At 41.2% G+C, this 20,843-nt stretch overlaps 1 protein-coding gene across 18 annotated transcripts in view; it reads left to right on the top strand.

Moving 5' to 3' along the window:
- The window catches only part of ULK4 (unc-51 like kinase 4), a 714,793-nt gene that overhangs the window by 8,784 nt on the left and 685,166 nt on the right, over positions 1 to 20,843 (top strand). For 10 of the 18 annotated variants that reach the window (XR_010155166.1, XR_010155167.1, XM_054680561.2 and 7 more), the window contains 2 exons: positions 15,474 to 15,573; positions 17,725 to 17,864. The exons of 3 other annotated variants lie outside the window; for them this stretch is intronic. Coding sequence is in view for 8 of the 15 variants with exons in the window: in XM_054680561.2 (XP_054536536.1) it covers positions 15,474 to 15,573; positions 17,725 to 17,864 (240 nt within the window). In the remaining 7 variants the exon portion in view is untranslated. The remainder of the gene's footprint in view (positions 1 to 15,473; positions 15,574 to 17,724; positions 17,865 to 20,843) is intronic. 5 more of the 18 variants (XM_063805611.1, XM_063805616.1, XM_063805613.1 and 2 more) reach the window with 1 other exon arrangement.

Here is a 20,843-nt window from a genome sequence, read left to right as displayed (position 1 = left end):
TCCCCCCACCTCTGCAATTTACTGTCAAGGAAGGACACTGGGTGATAATGACTTGGTTTGAAATAGCTGTGTCACTTTATAGCGTAGGCTTCTTGGACCATACCTAGCTTAAAAAAATATATATATATTTTTAAGCTGGGTGTGGTGGCTCACACCTGTAATCCCAGCACTTTGGGTTCTAGACCAGCCTGACCAACATGGTGAAACCCCGTCTCTACTAAAAATACTAAAATTAGCTGGGCGTGGTAGTGCACACCTGTAATTCCAGCTACTCAGGAGGCTGAGGCAGGAGAACCGCTTGAACCCGGGAGGCAGAGGTTGCAGTAAGCCGGGATCACGCCATTGCACCCCAGCCTGGGTGACAGAGTGGGACTCCATCTCAAAAAAAAAAAAAAATATATATATATATATATGTATATATATGTGTATATATATGTATGTGTATATATATGTGTGTATATATATGTATATAGTAAAATACAATATAACAAATTTGCACCTTAGTGATTTTTAATTGTACAGTTCAGGGATAATAAGTACATTCATATTGCTGTGCAACTATCACCTCCATCTATCCCCATAACTGTTTTCATCTTGTAAAACTGAAGCTCTGTACCCATTAAACTGTAATTCTTCATTTCTCCTTCTCCAGCTTTTGGCAACTATCATTCTACTTTTTGTCTCTGTGGTTTTGACTACTCTATATAAATGGTATCATACAGCATTTTTTGTCTGGCTTATTTCACCCAGTGTAATGTCCTCAAGGTTTATCCACGTTGTAGCATGTGTTAGAATTTCCTCCTTTTTAAGACTGAATCATATTTCATTGTACATATATAAAGCGCATTTTGCTTATTTATGTAACAGTGGACACAAGTTGCTTCCGTGTTTTAACTATTGTGAACAATGGTGCTATGAATATGTGGATACAAATATCTCTTTGAGATCTTGCTTTATTTTGTGTATATACTCAGAAGTGGAATTGCTGGTCCTATGGTAATTCTATTTTTAATTATTTTAAGACTTGCCATACTGTTTTCCTCAGCAGCTCTGCCATCTTCACATTCCAGACCATCAGTGCACAAGGGTTCGGTTTCTCTGCATCCTTATCAGTACTTTTTGTCTTTTTTTTGACAGTAACCATCCTAATGGGTGTGAGGTGGTATCTCATTGTTGTTTTGATTTGCATTTCCCTAATGACTAGTGATGCTGAGCAGCATCTTTTCATATGCTTATAGACAATTTGTATATCTCCTTTGGAGAAATGTCTATTCTTTTTGTCCATTTCTGTGAGTCCTCTGCCCATTCTCTAATCTGGTTGGTTGTTTTCTTGCTGAGTTTTATGACTTCTCTATATATTCTAGATATTAATCTGTTATCAGATATATGATATGCAAATATATTTTCATATTCGATAGGTTGCCTTTTCACTTTGTTGATAGTGCCTTTTGATGTACTAAAGTTTAAAATTTTTGCAGAGTCACATTTGTCTTTTTTTGTGTTATCTGTGTCTTTGGTGTCTTATGCAAATATCCAAAAATCATTGCCAAGCCCAGTGTCATGAAGCTTTTGTCCTATTTGTTCTTCTGAGAGTTATGTATTTTTACCTCAGTGATATTTGACTCATTTTGAGTTAAATTTTCTATGTGGTGTTCGGTAAATGTCTCTGTTTGGGCTGCTAAGACAAAATACCTTAGACTGGATAGCTTATAAATAACAGAAATTTATTGGTCACAGTTCTTGGGGCTGGGAAGTCCAGGATTAAGGTGCCAGCAGTTTTGGTGTCTTGTAAGGGCTTGCTCTGTTTCTCAAAGATGGTGCCTTTTATGTGTTCCCACATGGCAGAAGAGGAAAACAGGCCCCCTTATGGCTGTATTCTAAGGACACTAATTTTATTTATGAGGGCAGAGCCCTGATGACCTAATCGCCTCCTAAAGGTTCCACCTCCTAATACCACCACAGTGGACATTAGGTTTCAATGTGAATTTTAGAGGGACACATTCAGACCACAACAGTAAAGGTCCAACTTCTCTCTTTTACATGTGGATATCCAGTTTTCTCAGCACCATTTGTTGAAAAGACTGCCCTTTCCTCATTGAATAGTTTTGGAATACTTATTGGAAGTCATTTGACCATATGTGTGAGGGTTTATTTCTGGGCTCCTTATTCTATACTGTTGGTCTATATTTCCATCTTTATGCCAGTACTATACTGTTTTTATTATTGTAGCTTTGTAGTAAGCTTTGGAATCAGGAAGTGTGTGTTTTCCAGCTTTTTTTTTTTTTTTCTTTTAAGATTGTTTTGGCCGTTTGACATACCTTGAGATTCTATATGAATTTTCGGATAGATTTTTCTAGTCCCACAAAAATAGTTGTTGGGATTTTGATAAGAATTGCATTGAATGCATACATTGCTTTGGGTAGATTGATTTTGGGTAGTATTTGAATGTTAATATCTGAAAATTGCCTTCTAATTCATAAACGTGATATTTTCCCACTTATTTGTGTCTTTTTTTTTGAGACGAAGTCTCGCTCTGTCCTCCAGGCTGGAGTGTAGTGACACAATCTCGGCTTACTGTAAGCTCCGCCTCCCGGGGTTCACACCATTCTCCTGCCTCAGCCTCTTGAGTAGCTGGGACTACAGGCGCCCGCCACCATGCCCAGCTAATTTTTTGTATTTTTAGTAGAGATGAGGTTTCACCGTGTTAGCCAGGATGGTCTCCATCTCCTGACCTCGTGATCCGCCTGCTTCGGCCTCCCAAAGTGCTGGGATTACAGGTGTGAGCCACCGTGCCCAGCCTATTTATGTCTTTTAAAAATTTCTTTCAGAAGTTTTTTGTAGTTTTTGTTGTGTAAGTCTTTCCACCTGTTTGGTTAATTCCTATGTGTTTTATTCTTTTTGCTGCTATTATAAATGAAGTTGTTTTCTTGATTTCCTTTTTCGATTGTACATTTGTTAATGTATAGAAATTCCCCCTGGACATTGTGGCTCACACCTGTAATCCCAGCACTTGGAGAGACCGAGGCAGGCGAATTGCTTGAGCTCAGGAGTTTGAGACCAGCCTGGGCAACATGGTGAAAATGTGTCCCTGCAAAAGATACAAAAATTAGCCGGGAGTGGGCCAGGCGCGGTGGCTCATGTCTGTAATCCCAGTACTTTTGGAGGCTGAGGTGGGCGGATCACTTGAGGCCTGGAGTTCAAGACCAGCCTGTCCAACACGGTGAAACCCTGTCTCTACTAAAAATACAAAAAAATCAGCCGGGCGTGGTGGCACATGCCTGTAGTCACAGCTACTTGGGAGGCTGAGGCAGGAGAATCACTTGAACTCAGGAGGTGGAGGTTGCAGTGAGCCAAGATTGCACCACTGCACTCCAGCCTGGGCAACAAGGCGAGACTCTGTCTCAAAAATTAGCCGGGGGTGGTGGCATGCACCTGAGGTCCCAGCTGCTTGGGAAGCTGAGGTGGGAGGATTGTTTGAGCCTGGATGGCAGGGGTCGCAGTGAGCCATGATTGTGCCACTGTGCTCCAACCTGAGTGACAGACTGAGACCTTGTCTCAAAAAAAAAAAAAAATAAATAAAAATAGAGTTTTGCCAGTACCTGCATCAATCAAAACTCATCAGACCGTGCCAGGTGCGGTGGCTCATGCCTATAATCCCAGCACTTTGAGAGACCAAGGTGGGTAGATCACTTGAGCCCAGAAGTTCAGGACCAGCCTGGGCAACATGGTGAAACCTTGTCTCTAGAAAAAATAGAAAAATTAGCCAGGCATAGTGGTGTGTGCTTTACTCTCAGCTACTTGGGAGGCTGAGACAGGAGGATTGCTTCAGCCCTGGAGGTCGAGGTTGCAGTGAGCCGCGATCATGCCACTGCACTCCCGCCTGGGCGACAGAGACACTGTCTCAAAAAAAAGAAAGAAAAAAAAAAAGGCAGGTGTGGTGGCTCACACTTGTAATCCCAGCACTTTGAGAGGCCGAGGAGGGGGCAGATCACTTGAGGTCAGGAGTTTGAGACCAGCCTGGCCAACATGGTGAAACCCTGTCTCTACTAAAAATATAAAAATTAGCCAGGTGTGGTGGTGGGCATCTGTAATCCCAGCTACTTGGGAGGCTGAGGCAGGAGAATCGCATGAACCTGGAAGGCAGAGGTTGCAGTGAGCTGAGATCATGTCATTGCGCTCCAGCCTGGGCAACAAGAGTGAAACGCTGTCTCAAAAAAAAAAAAAAAAGAAATTCCGCTAATCTTTAAGTGTTGGACCTGGACTTTGTATTTTACTTTGCAAAATTTGTTTTTGTTTTGACAGTTTATCTTATGGAAACTTTACTTTGTGTGTGTGTGTGTGTGTGTGTGTGTGTGTGTGTGTGTGAGTGAGACAGAGTCTCAAAGTCTATCCAGGCAGGAGTTCAGTGGTGTGATCTTGGCACACTGCAACCTTTGCCTCCCAGGTTCAAACGATTCTCCTGCCTCAGCCTCCCGAGTAGCTGCGATTTCAGGTGCCTGCCACCACGCCTGGCTAATTTTTTTGTATTTTTAGTAGAGACGGGGTTTCACCATGTTGGCCAGGCTGGTCTCGAACTCCTGACCTCAGGTGATTCGCCCACCTCGGCCTCCAAAAGTGCTGGGATTACGGGCCTGAACCACCACGCCTGGCCTTAGGGTTTTCTACATATAAAATCAATCACATCGTTTGCAAACAGAGTTAATTTTACTTTTTTCCTTTCCAATTTGGATGCCTTTTTTTTTCTTGTGTAATTGCTCTGGCTAGGACTTTTTATACCTTCTTGACTAGAAGTGGAGAAAGCAGACATTCTTGCCTACTTCTTAATGTTAGAGGGAAAGCTTTACTCTTTCACCACTGAGTATGTTGTTTGCTTTGGGTTTTTCATATATGACTTTTATTATGTTGAGATAGTTTCCTTCTATTCCTAGCTTTTGGAGTTTTTTTTTTTTTTTTTTAAAGGTTGTTGAATTTTGCCAAGTGCGTTTTCTGTATTAATTGAGATGATCATGCGTTTTTTTCCCCTTCATAATGTGGTATATTACATTTTCGTATGTTCAACCATCTTTTGTTTTCCAGGAATAAACCCACTTGGTTATCGTGCATAATCCTTTTAATATACTGCTGAATTCAATTTGCTTGCATTTTGTTGACATATCTAGCTTTTACTAAGATAATAAGATATTTAGCATAGTGCCTGACACTTAATAAACACTCTTTCTTTTTTTTGAGACAGAGTCCAGACCCTTTCGTCCAGGCTGGAGTGCAGTGGTGCGATCTTGGCTCACTGCAACCTTTGCCTCCCCTGTTCAAGCGATTCTCCTGCCCCAGCCTCCTGAGTTGCTGGGATTACAGGTGCACATTACCATGCCCAGTGAATCTTTGTATTTTTAGTAGAGATGGGGTTTCACCATGTTGGCCAGGCTGCCCTCAAACTCCTGACCTCAAGTGATCCGCCCACCTCGACCTCCCGAAATGCCGGGATTACAGGTATGAGCCACTGCGCCTGGCTTAAATATTCTTTCATGATGTCTCTTATGTCATAGTCACTAATGGAACAAGAAATACATAGAGAACACATAGATGGAGAGGGAAATACCCAGAACTGGAAGAGAGTTGAGAAGAGGGATGTGGGGTCACGTGTGGGAAAGAAGGATGAGGGCAGGTTCAGCATGTGCAAGAGTTTTAATGGATATAGAAAGGCCACTGTTTTCTGTTTGCCTTATTCCTGATTTATAGAGCCTGGGGAAGCCTCTCTTTTTTCCAAGATTCATTCACTCACTTCAACAACAAAAGCGTATTGTTGAGTGTCTGCTGTGTTAGAGGGCGAAATGATCCTGTACTTTTGAGCTTATGATCTGGTAAGAAAGGTGAGATAGAGGAATCAAGGCATGTATAAACACTCCATTCAAATGGTTGTCCAAGTCCCTGCTTTTTAGGGGTCTTAGCTCTTGGAAACTCCTCTGTCCCATACCTTGCAGAAGCATTTCTACTCTTTTCCTTTGCAGAAGTTCATCATATGCTACCATTTATTGAGTATATCTAATATGTTCCAGCCAGTGTGCTGGGTGCATTCACTTCTCACCATTGCCTATGATGTCAGTATCATCCTGATCTATAGTTGGTTCAGATCTGTTGGATCATGGTACCAATGCCCCCTCTCCAGTTGAGGAGGCCATCAGGGTAAGCCGAGAAAATAATTACATGTAAGGAAGAGTTTGACTTCATGGCCTTTTTTCTCCTCTTCTCCATATAGCATTTACCATCATGCTCCCCACTGGCTGTTCTCAGCTGTCGCGTTGAGAGTCCTCCTCAGTACTTTCCCTTGCTTTTGACCTTTTCATAACCACACTTTCAGGTGTCATAATTTACCTGTCTCACTCTGTCGCCCGGGCTGGAGTGCAGTGGCACAATCTCGGCTCACTGCAAGCTCCGTCTCCTGGGTTCACGCCATTCTCCTGCCTGAGCCTCCCGAGTAGCTGGGACTATGCCCGGCTAATTTTTTGTATTTTTAGTAGAGACGGGGTTTCACCGTTTTAGCCAGGATGGTCTCGATCTCCCGACCTTGTGATCCTCCTGCCTCGGCCTCCCAAAGTGCTGGGATTACAGGCGTGAGCCACCGCGCCCAGCCCTCTTGTTCCTTCATTTTAGGACACTGCTGGATAATGTAACAAATTCATTTTCCTTGAAGTATCATCCCCTTCTGTGATCATATTTTGATAGCATTTTGGAGTCCGTCAAAGGCTTAATTCAGGGGGGTGACTAATAGAGATTTTTCAAAGACCACAGTAGGGCCACTGTGGGAGAAATTTTCAGACAAGAAGCTTTGTGATACTTTTTAGGCTTATCAGGATCCAGAACAAATGCCACCCTCTCCTGTAAAACTTAACCCAATTAAATCTCTTGGCCCTTTGACCGCAACATGGAAACCTGATCACAACCGAGAAACTATCTCACCATGAGAATACAACTTGTGACACACACTACAAATGCTGGATATAAGGGTGGATAGCACAACCCCAGGGAAAATTTCACTACGTTGGTAAACTGATGCCTTTCCAAGTAGAACAAGTACTATTGGGAAATGTACTGGATTCCAAGAGAATAAGGAATATTTAGTGCAGGCGTTAGTGTGATTAGGGGATCTTTGGGGTCTTAAGGCACACCCGAGTAGTGTAGTGTGTAGTTCAATGACTTTTAACAAATGTATGCAGTCATGTAATATCCAAATCAAGAAACAGTCTGTCTATTCCTCCAGAAAGTGCCTCCTGCCCTCTCCAGATGTCATCTTCAACACTGCCCCCAGCATTGTTCTTACTTCTATCATTGTAGATTATTTTGCCTGTTCTTGAACCTCAAGTAAATGGGTTCCTATGGTATGTACTTTTTTGTGTCACACTTCTTTTCCTTAAGATGTTTTTGAGATTCACCTGTGTTATTGCAAGTATTGTAGTTATTCCTTTATTACTAAAATGCATTCCATTTTGAGTGAATCTTTTTATTGAAGTAAAATATACATACAGGAGAGTATACAAACCATAATTGTATGCTTAAATTTTCATAAAATAAATACACCCATGTAACCAGCACACAATCAAGAAATAACATGAGCAGTAGTTTAGATGCCCTTCCCGCCCCCTGCCCGTCTCTTTCTTCCCACTCAAGGGTAATTACGATCTTGACTTCTAACTCCACAGATTAATTTTGCTAGTTTTGACTTTCTATGAATGAAGAGTCTGAATACATATTTAAAGTACAGATGATCGTTTTTGGTCATGGATTGGGTATGAGGTGTGAAAGAGGAGTCAATGATTATCCTAGGGTTTTGGCCTACATGACTAGAAGGATGGTGATAACACTGAGGGAAAAAAGACTAGGAAAAGAATGGATTCGGGCATTTTAATTTTGGGTGCCCACTGGAAGACACTGGGTCTTTGAGTCTGCAGTTTAGGCGGTTCATCAGGGTGGAGATGTAAATTTAAGGAAGACATCTGGAAATGGGCACAAAGTGCTTTCTGGAGGGATGGAAATGCTGTGTATCTTTATATGTCAAATTTATATGTCATCAGCATATAGACATTAGGCCAACGTGAGGGAAGATAGAAGAGGACTGAGGACCTTCATTGCAACATTTAGCAAGTGTAAGGAGAAGGAGGACCCAGCAAAGGAGAGTGAAAGGGAGCATCCAGTGAGAGAGGGGAGCTGGAGAGTGTGGGTAACTGTGAATTGGTTTGCTTATCACCCATTCTGGCATGTTCTCCTGTTCCTCAGGCTCTGGGGAGCTACAAACTGCAATTCCCAGACTCTTTGCAGCCAGAGTTCTAGGTGGGATTGTGATTAAATTAATTAGATGCACTAGAAGGACATTTGGATTCCAAACTGATGTAAGTGGTAAAGGCCCCAAGGCATCCATTTGCCGGCACATCTTGAGGCAGAGGCAGTATGGTTTGGATGTGGTGGCTTCCTACTGGTGGCAGAGGCAGCACTTTGGTGCTGACAGCTGTGATAGCTGTGATGGCAGAGTCTTGATTCCTTAATGTTCTGATGGAGACAGGGGCCAGTGGTCCTCTGGCGGCTCAGTTTTATGATGTGGTTTTGGGAATTCTTTCCAGAAATTGAGCCTAGATTCTGTTTCAGGAACTTTCCATAATCAATTCTGGAATTATGTAGGCCCCTTAGAAGTCCTTTTGTTAGCCAGAATATATTCCGTTCTCTGTAACTAAAAATATTGGCCAAATCATGGGATGTCATAGAGGTCAAATAAAGTCAATGGTATATGGTGATGAGAGAAACCACTTGTGTGAGATGCTGCTAATAAGGTGAGGACTGAGGATTTGGCAATGGAGAGGCCACTGATAACCTTGAAGAGAGTGGTTTCAGAAAGTGGTGGGGATGAAAGCTGGAACTGAAATATGTTTAAGGTGGAGTGAGCCGGGCTTACGGGCTCATTCCTGTAATCCTGGTGTTTTGGGAGGCTGAGGTGGGAGGATTGCTTGAGGCCAGGAGTTTGAAACCAGCCTGGGCAACATAGCAAGACCCTATCTCTACAAAAATAAATAAGTACACTTCTTATAAAAAGAGGGAGTGGGAGAAGGTAGAGGCCATCCTTAAGGAGTTTTGCTGTATCAAGGAGCAGAGAAATGGGATGATAACTGGATGGAGACAGGAGGTTGAGATGGAAAGAATTATCAGGAGTTACTTCTGACTCCTGACATCTGAAATTACATGTTTTTTTAGACAGGATCTCACTCTGTAGCCCAGACTGGAGTACAGTGGCATGATTTCAGCTCACTGTAACCTCCACCTCTTGGATTCAGGCAATTCTCCTGCCTCATCCTCCCGTGAAATTACACGTCTTAAAGCAGGTGGTTTATTTTCTCTCATGTAAAGGAAACTGCACTTGCAAACTGATTCTACCATGTCATCAGTTCCCTGTCATTCTTCTCTGCTATCCTTATTGAACTTGGCTTATGTGCAAGGCCATTTCACAGTTGCTGGATGGCCACTGTCACTTTAGTTATCATGTCAGCTTTCCAGGGAGGAAGGGGAAGAAAGGGGGTGCCACGGGGTTACGTTGAATAAACCCCATTAAGTGTTTTCCAGGAAACCTGAGCTACTGACCCTGTTAACATCTTGTTGGTGTCCCCTTTCTGGGCAGGAGGGGCGGAAATCTTTTTCTGGACAGGCACAAGGCTGTTCTGTCATAGAGGAATTCTGTTATTAAAGATTTAGGTAAGCAGCCAGCAGCTTTTCCATAAGGATAATAATTTCAGCATGTTTGTATGCTGATGGAAATGGTCTATTAGCAAGGGAAAAATACTCAGCATAATGTGGCGAGGAGACAGTTGTATAATGTAAGTGAAGTTTGAGGGGGGTTGGGATCATGTAGACAAGGGGAGGTTTTGGCTTTTGGAAGGAGCATGGATAGTTGAGGTAAGGCAGGGTATGGTACAAGATGCAAGTTGGTGGATTCCATGCCAGGAGCCTGAGAAAGTTCTCTTCTGTTTGGTTCTATCTTCCCTGAAATAAGCAAAGTCATCAGTTAGGAGGTAGGAAGGAGAGGAAAGAGGAGGTGTGAATGGTCACTTGAAGAGCAGGTTGTCTTGGGCCATTTGAGATTTGTGATCATAAATTTAAAGTAAATCAGGCAGCATGGTTTGTTTCTGCTTTACCTGCTTGAGTAGCTGCAGAGTATGTGGAGGGTTGGTTGAGTTTAACCAGAATTGGAATGGTTGTGGGAGCGAGCTGGAAAGTGCGTGTATATGGTCACAGGCTAGGATGTGTAACAGAGATTTTGGTGGTAATGCAGTTTTAGTAAAAGTCTAGCAACACCATCTAATAAAAATATAATGGGGGCCACAAATCTAATTTTGAATTTTTTAGTAGCCACATTGAAAAATGAAAAACAAATGGGTGAAATTAACTTTGGTAATATATTTCTTTCTTTCTTTTTTTTTTTTTTTTTGAGACGGAGTCTCGCTCTGTCGCCCAGGCTGGAGTGCGGTGGCATGATCTTGGCTCACTGCAAGCTCCGCCTGCCGGGTTCACGCCATTCTGCTGCCTCAGCTTCCCGAGTAGCTGGGACTACAGGTGCCCACCACCATGCCCGGCTAATTTTTTGTATTTTTAGTAGAGATGGGGTTTCACCATATTAGCCAGGATGGTCTCGATCTCCTTACCTCGTGATCCACCCGCCTCGGCCTCCCAAAGTGCTGGGATTACAGGCCTGAGCCACCGTGCCCAGCCTAACTTTGGTAATATATTTCTAAAGCCAGTATACACAATGTATGATCACTTCAACATATAATTGGTTAAAACTATTTATTTATTTATTTAATTTAATGAAATTAATTAATTTATTTTTTGAGATGGAGTTTCACTCTTGTTGCCCAGACTGGAGTGCAATGGCACCATCTTGGCTCACTGCAGCCTCACCTCCCGGGTTCAAGCGATTCTCCTGCCTCAGCCTCCTGAGTAGCTGGGGTTACAGGCATGCGCCTCCATGCCCAGCTAATTTTGTAGTTTTAGTAGAGATGGGGTTTCTCCATGTTGGTCAGGCTGGTTTTGAACTCCTGACCTCAGGTGATCCGCCCGCCTTGGCCTCCCAAAGTGCTGGCATTATAGGCGTGAACCACTGCGCCCGGCCTATTTATTTATTTTTTTGAGATGAAGTCTTAATCTGCCACCCAGGCTGGAGTGCAATGGCGTGATCTAGGCTCACTGCAACCTCTGCCTTCTGGGTTCAAGTGATTCTGCTGCCTCAGCCCCCTGAGTTCCTGGAATTTCAGGCATGCACCACCATGCCTGCCTAATTTTTGTATTTTTTATAGAGATAGGGTTTCATCATGTTGGCCAGGCTGGTCTTAAACTTCTGACCTCAAGTCATACGCCCACCTTGGCCTCCCAAAGTGTTGGGTTTACAGGTGTTAGCCACTGCACCTGGCTGGTAAAAACTATTATTGAGATATTATTATTTTTTGGTATGAAGTCTTCAGAATTCTGTGTGTATTTCACATCTGTAGCACATCCCAGTTCAGACAAGCCACTTTTCGAGTTCTGAGTAGCCCTGTGTGGCACATCGCTCCCACATTGAACACTGCAGGTATGTGGAGTAACCGTGGATAGGTGGTTGAGGTGAAGGTGGAGGGCAGGACTTTGAGAGGCAGTTTGGCCCAGCATTTGGAAGAGTAGGCATGGGGCGTATGTTGAATGATGAGGAGTGCTGGAAGGAATTGCTGGGGCCCAGATTCTGTTGGTGATTCTGTTGGAATTGCCATGCTCCCTTTATTTTTCATCAGGACCTCCCCCTTCCTGTGCCTGAATCAGTGGGAGTCCTTAAACATGGTCACCAGGTGGTCTTCCTTATTCTTTGGTGGCTTATTAGTTTTACAGTTTCTTTCTCTTTTTTTTTTTTTTTTTGAGACAGAGTCTCACTCTGTCACTCAGGCTGGAGTGCAGTGATGTGATCACGGCTCACTGTGCCTTGACTTCCCGGGCTCAATGGATCCTCCTGCCGCAGCCTCCCTAGTAGCTGGGACCACAGGCATGTGCCACCGTGCCTGGCTAATTTTTTAATTTTAGTTTTGTAGTTTCTTACAAGTTGCTCCTTAAATTTTCTCTTGGTCGCTCTGCTTTTTGCTTTTTAACTCCTCTGTCGTCTAAGTTATGTGGATCCATTTTCCTCTAATTGTGCTACGGTATGAGCCCACCTAGTTGTTCACAGAGTGTTTCATTTTTAAAATGGGGAGCTCTGTATATATGGGCTCATTTGTTTGTGTTAAGCGGTAGTAGAGTTTGGATGTGACTTTAAAAAAAAAGTTTTGTTTTTTTTTTTCAAGCTGGGCACAGTGACTCATGCCTGTAATCCCAGCACTTTGGGAGGCTGAGTTGGGAGGATCGTTTGAACCCAGGAGTTCAAGACCAACTTGGGCAACAAAGTGAGACCTTGTCTCTACAAAAAATCAAAAAAGTCAGCCGAATGTAGTGGTGCAAGCCTGTGGTCCCCACTACTCTGGAGGCTGAGAGAGGAGGAGGATCCCTTGAGCCCAGTAGATGAAGGCTGCAGTGAGCCATGATTGTGCCACTGTGCTCCAGCCTGGGTATAGAGTGAGACCTTGTTTCAAAAAAAAAAAAAAAAAAAAAGGTTAAGAACAGGATTGAAAGCACTTTGGTAGTTGTCAGCAATTTTGGATCTTGATGGTTTGCTAGTAATGCACACATTTTTGTGGTCTTATTTTTCATATTTAGTGGAATTTTAAAAGGCGAAAGCAAAACCTCTGAAACAACTTAGTATTTTTTAACAGATAGGCTTTTGCATCTTTATCATTTGTTTTTTATGCACAAGTATTCTTATGATCCATAACAGAAATGTACATTTTTAAGATCAATGTGTTTATTGTAAAGATTCCTTTTACAATAGGGTGAATTGATGACATTAGGATTCACTGAGGGTATCTTTATTTTATTTTTTATATTTATTGAATAGAAAATAAGTAAGAATGTTTCTATTTTTATTTTTTTTGGAGGTGGGGTCTTGCTGTCTTGCCCAGGCTGGAGTGCAGTGGTGCAACACAGTTCACTGCAGCCTTGAACTCCTGGGCTCCAGCTATCCTCCTGCCTCAGTGTCCTGAGTAGCATTACAGGTATGCATCACCATGCCTGGCTAATGAAAAATTTTTTTTTTTAGTGGAGATGAGGTCTTACTATATTGTCCAGGCTTGTGTTAAAACTGTTACTGAAACACCAGAGGTTTGGTCTACGTCCTGCTGTTTTCCACTCAGAAAACCAATCACTGAGGTGACACGTATTGCCAGGGAAGAAGGCTTTAATCAGGTGCTGCAGCTAAGGAGGTGGGAGCTCAGTCTCAAATCCAATCTCCCTGACTGACTAAAATTAGAGGTTCATATAACAGGAAAGAAACGTAGCAATGTGTGGGAAAACAGACCTCTGGAGGTGAAAGGAAGCAGTCATGATGAATGAGGGGCCTGGCGCTTCATGTCTGGATGTGGTGATCTGGTGAGGTTCAGATCTTTGATACTTTTTGAGAGGCTTGGGGGTCCTTTCCTGAGGAAGGAGCTCAAATAAAACAGGTGTAAGTTTCAAGCTTTAAGACTAGAAGTGTCAATTTCTATGTTTATTAAAAAAAAAACAAAACCAAAAACTGGCACCGGTACCCAACTTATTTTGACACCAGGGACTGGTTTTGTGGAAGACAGTTTTTCCATGGGGTGGGGATGGTTTCGGGATGAAATGTTCCACCTCAGATCATCAGGCATTAGATTCTCATAAGGAGTGCGCAGCCTAGATCCCTCCTATGCGCAGTTCACAATAGGGTTTGTGCTTTTGTGAGAATCTAATGCCACTGCTGATCTGACAGGAGGCGAGCTCAAGCGGTAATGCTTGCTTGCTGACTGCTCACCTGCTGCTGTCTGGCCTGGTTCCTAACAGGCCATGGACCTGGACTGGTCCATGGCCGAGGAGTTGGGGACCCCCCTGGCTCAAGTGGTCCTCCTGCCTTGGCCTCCTAAAGTGTTGGGATTACAGGCATGACCAGGAATATTTTAAAAAGTAGATTGTAGAATCCTTCTGAGAGTTCTTTTAAATATTATAAAAATAATACAAGTTCACTGTAGAAACTTGGACAATAGGGAAAAATGAATAGAAGAAAAAAAGGATAATTGTTCTATCACCTACAGATAAGCATTGCTTGACCAGGCACAGTGGCTCATGCCTGTATTCCCAGCACTTTGGGAGGCCAAGGCGGGTGGATCACTTGAGGTCAGGAGTTCAAGACCAGACTGGCCAACATGATGAAACCCCATCTCTACTAAAAATACAAAAATTAGCTGGGTGTGGTGGTGTGTACCTATAATCCCAGCTACTTGGGAGGCTGAGGCAGGGAATTGCTTGAACCTGGGAGGCAGAGGGTGCAGTGAGCTTGAGATTGCACCACTGTACTCCAGCCTGGGTGACAGAGCGAGACTCCTCCTCAAAAAAAAAAAAAAAAAAAAGGGTAATCATTGCTCATGTCTTGCTTTGTTTCCTTCTAGTTTTTGAGTTTGTTCTTTAATGGTTTAGTTATGGTATAAGTTTGTTTCTTGCCCTTTTCAATTAACATAACACTCGTTCCTCTATGTTGTAAAATTAAGTATACATTTTAATGTTGACGATATTTTGTCAGTTGATAATACAACTTAGTGAACTATTGTGTTATTGAGTAGTTAGGTTATGTTTACTTAGCAGAAAATTTTTTCCCTTTAAAATTGTTTCTTTCTTTCTTGGCCATAAAAGTAGTGTGTCTTAGTGTAGCCAATAGAAAATGAGAGAAAAGTAGAATTAAAAAACGCCAGCAGTTTCACCAATAACGGTAGCTATGTTGGTGAATATCCTCTGGTCGTTTTTCTATAAATAATTCTTTTGCAAATTTGTACTTACACAGACACACATAAGAGTATTACACAAGTTTAAAAAAATTTATTTATTTATTTATTGAGAGATGGAGTCTTGCTCTGTCACCCAGGCTGGAGTGCAGTGGCGCAGTCTCAGCACCCTGCAACTTCTGCCTCCTGAGTTCAAGCAATTCTCCTGCCTTAGTCTCCTGAGTAGCTCGAATTTCAGGCGTGTGCCACCATGCCCCGCTAATTTTTATATTTTTAGTAGAGACGGGGTTTCACCATGTTGGTCAGGCTGCTCTTGTACTCCTGACCTCAAGTGATCCAACCCACCTCGGCCTCCCAAAGTGCTGGGATTGTTACAGGTGTGAGCCATCTTGCACCGCCAGAAAAGTTTATTTTTAAGTTAATGTTTTTCTGTGTAACTAGCCCTCATAACCATGATTTCTAATGTCTGTATAGAATTCCACCAAATAAATGTCACCATTTTCTTATCCATTTACCAATTGTATATTTAGGTTTTTCTCAGTAGATGTAAGAGTTTTAGGAATTTCTTTTTAGAGTGATTGCTCTGTGTTTTTATAGGTCCGTCTCACCCATGAAATAAAACATAAGAATATTGTAACTTTTCATGAATGGTATGAAACAAGCAACCACCTCTGGCTAGTGGTGGAACTCTGCACAGGTAAGAAAGAGTATGTAAAAAGTGCTATGAATATAGTATTGAAAAAAAACATGCTGTTAAGTTTTGTTACTTTTGATGTTATTTACTATGTTAACTTGAAAATCTATTGCTCTGTGGATATTAGGGAAGGGTGAAGAGCAAATACATTTGGGAAAAAGAAGAATTATGTAAATTCAATTCCGGGTTGGATTTACTTTCGTGTATTATTACATTATATACATAAAAATTTAGAAATGTTTTAAAGTGATGATTAATTTATCAAAAACGTTTTCCCAATAAATAAAAACAAACATTTTAAGTTGACTAGCTATTAATTAGCTAATAAATTTATAAAGTATCTTTGTTTTTATGAAAAGCATACTGTACCTCATAAAATTTTAAGCAATGTGAAAAAGTACAAAGATGAACCAACAAATAATTAGAGATAACAAGTTATAGCTATTGCTTCATATAGCTTTCTAGGACCATATACAGGGAGAAAGGTGACTAAATACATATTATCTGGGCTTTTAGTTTCAAAATTTTTAACGGAAAAAATGTAATAACCACTGCTAAGTACTACTATTAATTATTAATAGGTATTACTGTTAGTGTACTTCTGTTTATACATTGAGTAACAATAAAGGATAATTGAATATTGATATAATTATTACTAGCTTTGTGCATCTAACTTATATTGACAGAATTTATAAAACTTAAAGAAGTAATTTGGATTAATAACTTATTTGATTTTATTTTTCTGAATCAATAGGACAGGATTATGGTTGATTACTTCCATGGATGTACACATGGACAAGGTTATCAAGACACAGTCCTAGAATTAGTTTTTTGCTTCAGCTGTTGTTTCTGATCTCTGACCAGATGTAATATCCTAACTGTAAAACATGCCTACGTTTGTAACTGCACGTCACCCACCAAAACAAAATAAAACCCCAAATACCTCTTCCCTTCATCATAGTAATTCATATTCAACTTTTCAATGCCAGCAGAGACTTTACTTTTACTGAATTTGGCTGTTGTATTAATATTTAATTTTTGTAGGTATATAGTAGGTGTGTGTATTAATATTTATGGGGTACATGAGATAGTTAGTACAGGCATGCAGTGTGCAATAAGCACATCAGGGTAAATGGGGTATCCGTTTCCTCAAGCATTTATCCTTTGTGTTACAATCCAATTATATTCTTTTAGTTATTTTAAAATGTACAGTTATTATTGACTTTAGCTACTTGTTGTACTATCAAATACTAGTTTTTATTCATTCTTACTATTTATTTGTACCCATTAACCATCCCCACTCCCCCACCACCTCCCCACTATCCTTCCCAACCTCTGGTAGCCATTCTTCTGTTCTCTATCTCCATGATTCCAATTGTTTTAATTTTCAGCTCCCACAAATGAGTGAGGACATGCGATGTTTGTCTTTCTGTGCCTGGCTTATTTCACTTAACATAATGACCTCCAGTTCCAACCGTGTTGTTGCAAATGACAAAATCTCTTTTTTATGGCCGAATAGTACTCCATTGTGTATATGTATCATATTTTCTTTATCCATTCATCTGTTGATGGATTGGCTGTTGTAATCTTGACCCTTTAAAAAAAAGTTTATTTCTGGCACTTAGATGGTAGAGAAGTAACTGGGACCTTGGAAGAATATAGCAATGGGATTCTCAATGTGCCTGACTTTGGCCTTTTATTTCATCAATGGCACGTGCTAAGGGTTGTGATTATCTGTTAAGGAAAGGCATAGTCTTTTTTGCCATGCAGTACTTTGCAGAATGTGACCTGACTGCACAACAGTAAATGATACTATACTTTGCATAATGTGATTTAAGTGCACAGTTTTGGGGTATTTACCATTAGTATTTATAGCTGTTAGGGTTATTATCCTTTCATCTTACCTGCTTGCTTCTCACCATTCATCCGTAGGGAGCAGGCACTTTCCTGAATCTGTCTCTGGTGCTTGGGCATAGACTTCTGTTGCAGTGCTCGGGCCACTCTATTTACTCACATGTGTGTTCCTTGACCAGGCTGTCAGCGTTTACTGTCTTGATCATTTTTTAATGTTCGTATCTGTCAGCATGGCACCTCTCAGGGGCACTCTGTGATGGTAGGGGGTTGAAATGGGTGATTTTAATCAACCTCTTGCAGGTGGTTCCTTAAAAACAGTTATTGCTCAAGATGAAAACCTCCCAGAAGATGTTGTGAGACAATTTGGAATTGACCTGATTAGTGGATTACATCATCTTCATAAACTTGGCATTCTCTTTTGTGACATTTCTCCTAGGAAGGTAATTCATGAAAGTTTTTGATTTTCTAACTGCTTCTGTCTCAAATTAGAGTGCTTTCTCAAAGATGTTGTTATTTTTAGATAAAATTTTGGTATAGAATATCTTGAAATTTTAGTTAATCTTTTTTTAAAATAAAAGGAGGCAGGGCACGGTGGCTCATGCCTGTAATCCTAGCACTTTGGGAGGCTGAGGCGGGCAGATCACTTGAGGTCAGGAGTTCGAGACCAGCCTGGCCAACATGATGAAACCCCATCTTTACTAAAAACATAAAAGGCTAGGCGCGGTGGCTCACGCCTATAATCCCATCACATTGGGAGGCTGAGGCGGGCGGATCACGAGGTCAAGAGATGGAGACCATCCTGGCCAACATGGTGAAACCCCATCTCAACTAAAAAAAAATACAAATTTAGCTGGGCGTGGTGGTGCGCTCCTGTAGTCCCAACTATCTGAGAGGCTGAGGCAGGAGAATTGCTTCAGCCTGGGAGGCAGAGGCTGCAGTGAGCTGAGTTCGTGCCACTGCACTCCAGCCTAGCAACAGAGCAAGACTCTGTCTCAAAAAAAAAAAAAAAAAATTAAAAAAAATAAAAATAAAAATAAAAACACAAAAAATAGCTGGGCATGGTGGTGAGCGCCTGTAATTCCATCTACTTGAGAGGCCGAGGCAGGGAGAATTGCTTGAATCCGGGAGGCAGAGGTTGCAGTGAGCTGATGCCACTGCACTCCAGCCTGGGTGACAGAGCGAGACTCCATTTCAAAAAAAAAAAAAAAAAAAAAAAAAATTAATAAATAAAAGGAAATATATGGTACTGTATTTTAGCTGCCTAAGTTGCTTTTTGAATGTGAAGTCTCCCTTTCAGAGCTCTTTGAGTAATTACTTAATGCACTAACCTATATTGTAAATGATGAACCCAATATGTCTATAAGATAAGGCCCTCTTAGCTCTTAAGTCATTGTACACATTTATGAACCATTATTTTAGTTTGATAGTGGCATTCTTGGCTATATGTGTATGATTCCTGATATTATGGATCAAATATTTTCTCTTTTGGTAAAATTATCCATAACTAAATGTGCTTCAATATAGTAGAGTCATGAAACCTACTTGGTTTCTGAGTTGCAATCAACACTAACACTTAGAAGCCATGTGAACCCAGACAAATTACCCTGCTTCTCTTTGCCTTAGTTTCTTTGTCACATGGAGATAGATTTTTCAAGATATTTGTGAGGATTACCTATTATATTTAGGTTAAGTTTCTAGGATACTTTTTGGTAAGTAGTGTGCTCACAGTGATGTCAGTTATTGTGTTTATAAGTACATCCTCTGAGGAATTGTACATATTACTGGTCTGAGTTTTTACTTTTTCTTTAATATGTGCCAAGGAAAGAAAAAGCTGGATATTTCATTTAAGAATTTTATTTTTGCAGGCCATCTGTATGAGAATATAATTAAACCTAAAAAAGAAAACTCCATAAAATCCTGTATAATGAATTGTAGTTCTTGTTTGAAATTATCATGTATGTGCCTCAAGTCTGCAGCTACTCAACTGTCATTGTACTGCTGAAAGCAGCTGTAGACAATTTGTAAATACCTGGATGTGGCTGTATTTCAGTAACTTCATTTATGGATATGGAAATGTGGATTTCATGTAATTCATTGTTACATGTCTAGAAATATTATTTGGATTTTTTTCTCAGCCATTTAGAAATATAAAAACCACATTTTTAAAACTTATTTTATTTTATTATTATTTTTTTTGAGACACAGTTTCACTCTGTTGCCCAGGCTGGAGTGCAGTGGTGTGATCTCAACTCACTGCAAACTCAGCATGCCAGGTTCAAGCGATTCTCCTGCCTTAGCCTCCCAAGTAGCTGGGACTACAGGTGCGTGGCAAATTTTTGTATTTTTAGTAGAGACGGGGTTTTACCGTGTTGGCCAGGCTGGTCTCAAACTCCTGACCTCAGGTGATCCTACTGCCTTGGCTTCCCAAAGTGCTGGGATTACAGGCGTGAGCCACCATGCCTGGCCAAAAACCACATTTTTTTTTTTTTAATTAATTTTTTGTGTGTGGCAGTTTTCAGACACGGCTTAAAAAAAAAATCCAACACTCTTAGTTCATAGCTGTACAAGGCAGTGGCCAGGGTTTGTCCCAGAGGCTGTAGTTTGCTGATATCTATCCGGGAGTTGTTTAATGAGATTTATTATCAGCTGTTATGATCTGAAAAATTCAGGCTGCTTTGTAACCTAAACTTGTGTTCTAGAACAGGGGTTAGCGAAGGTTGGGCAGGATTCCTATTTTTGTATATAAACTTTCACTGGAACACAGCCACAACCTTTGGTTTATGTAATGTCAGTGGCTACCATTGTGCAACAACATAATTGAAGTATGAGATTCCATTGAAATGAAATGACATTGAAGTACAAAAGACTGTATGGCTTGTAAAGTCTAAAATATTTACTAGCTGGCTCTTTACCAACAACAAAAAAGTTTGCTGATCCCTGCCAGTGGTCCTCTGGACCAGCAGCATTAGGTTGACCTGGCACTTGGTAGAAATGGGCCCCATCCAGACCTGTTGAATCAGAAACTCTGGGGGTAGTGACTGGTAGTCTGTGCTTTAACAAGTCTTCCAGGGGATTCTGATGCTCACACAAGTTTAAAAGCCACTGTTGTAGACCAACAGGCATCCTTAGTATGTATTTGTGACTAGAAGTTAAGAGTTAACTTCACATTGCCTTTATTTTATTTATTTTATTTTAGACAGGGTCTCACTCTCATGCAGGCTGGAGTGCGGTGGCGCAACCTTGGCTCACTGCAACCTCTGCCTCCCAGGTTCAAGCGATTCTCGTGCCTCAGCCTTCTGAGTAGCTGGGATTATAGGTGCCTGCCACCATGCCCAGCTAATTTTTGTATTTTGAGTAGAGATAAGGTTTCACCATGTTGGCCAGGCTGGTCTTGAACTCCTGGCCCTAGGTGATCTGCC

Source organism: Pan troglodytes, chromosome 2, assembly GCF_028858775.2.
Source record: "Pan troglodytes isolate AG18354 chromosome 2, NHGRI_mPanTro3-v2.0_pri, whole genome shotgun sequence".
NCBI classification, from domain to species: domain Eukaryota; kingdom Metazoa; phylum Chordata; class Mammalia; order Primates; family Hominidae; genus Pan; species Pan troglodytes.
Note: the sequence above shows the minus strand (reverse complement) of the source record. Positions and strands in the feature narration are given on the sequence as shown.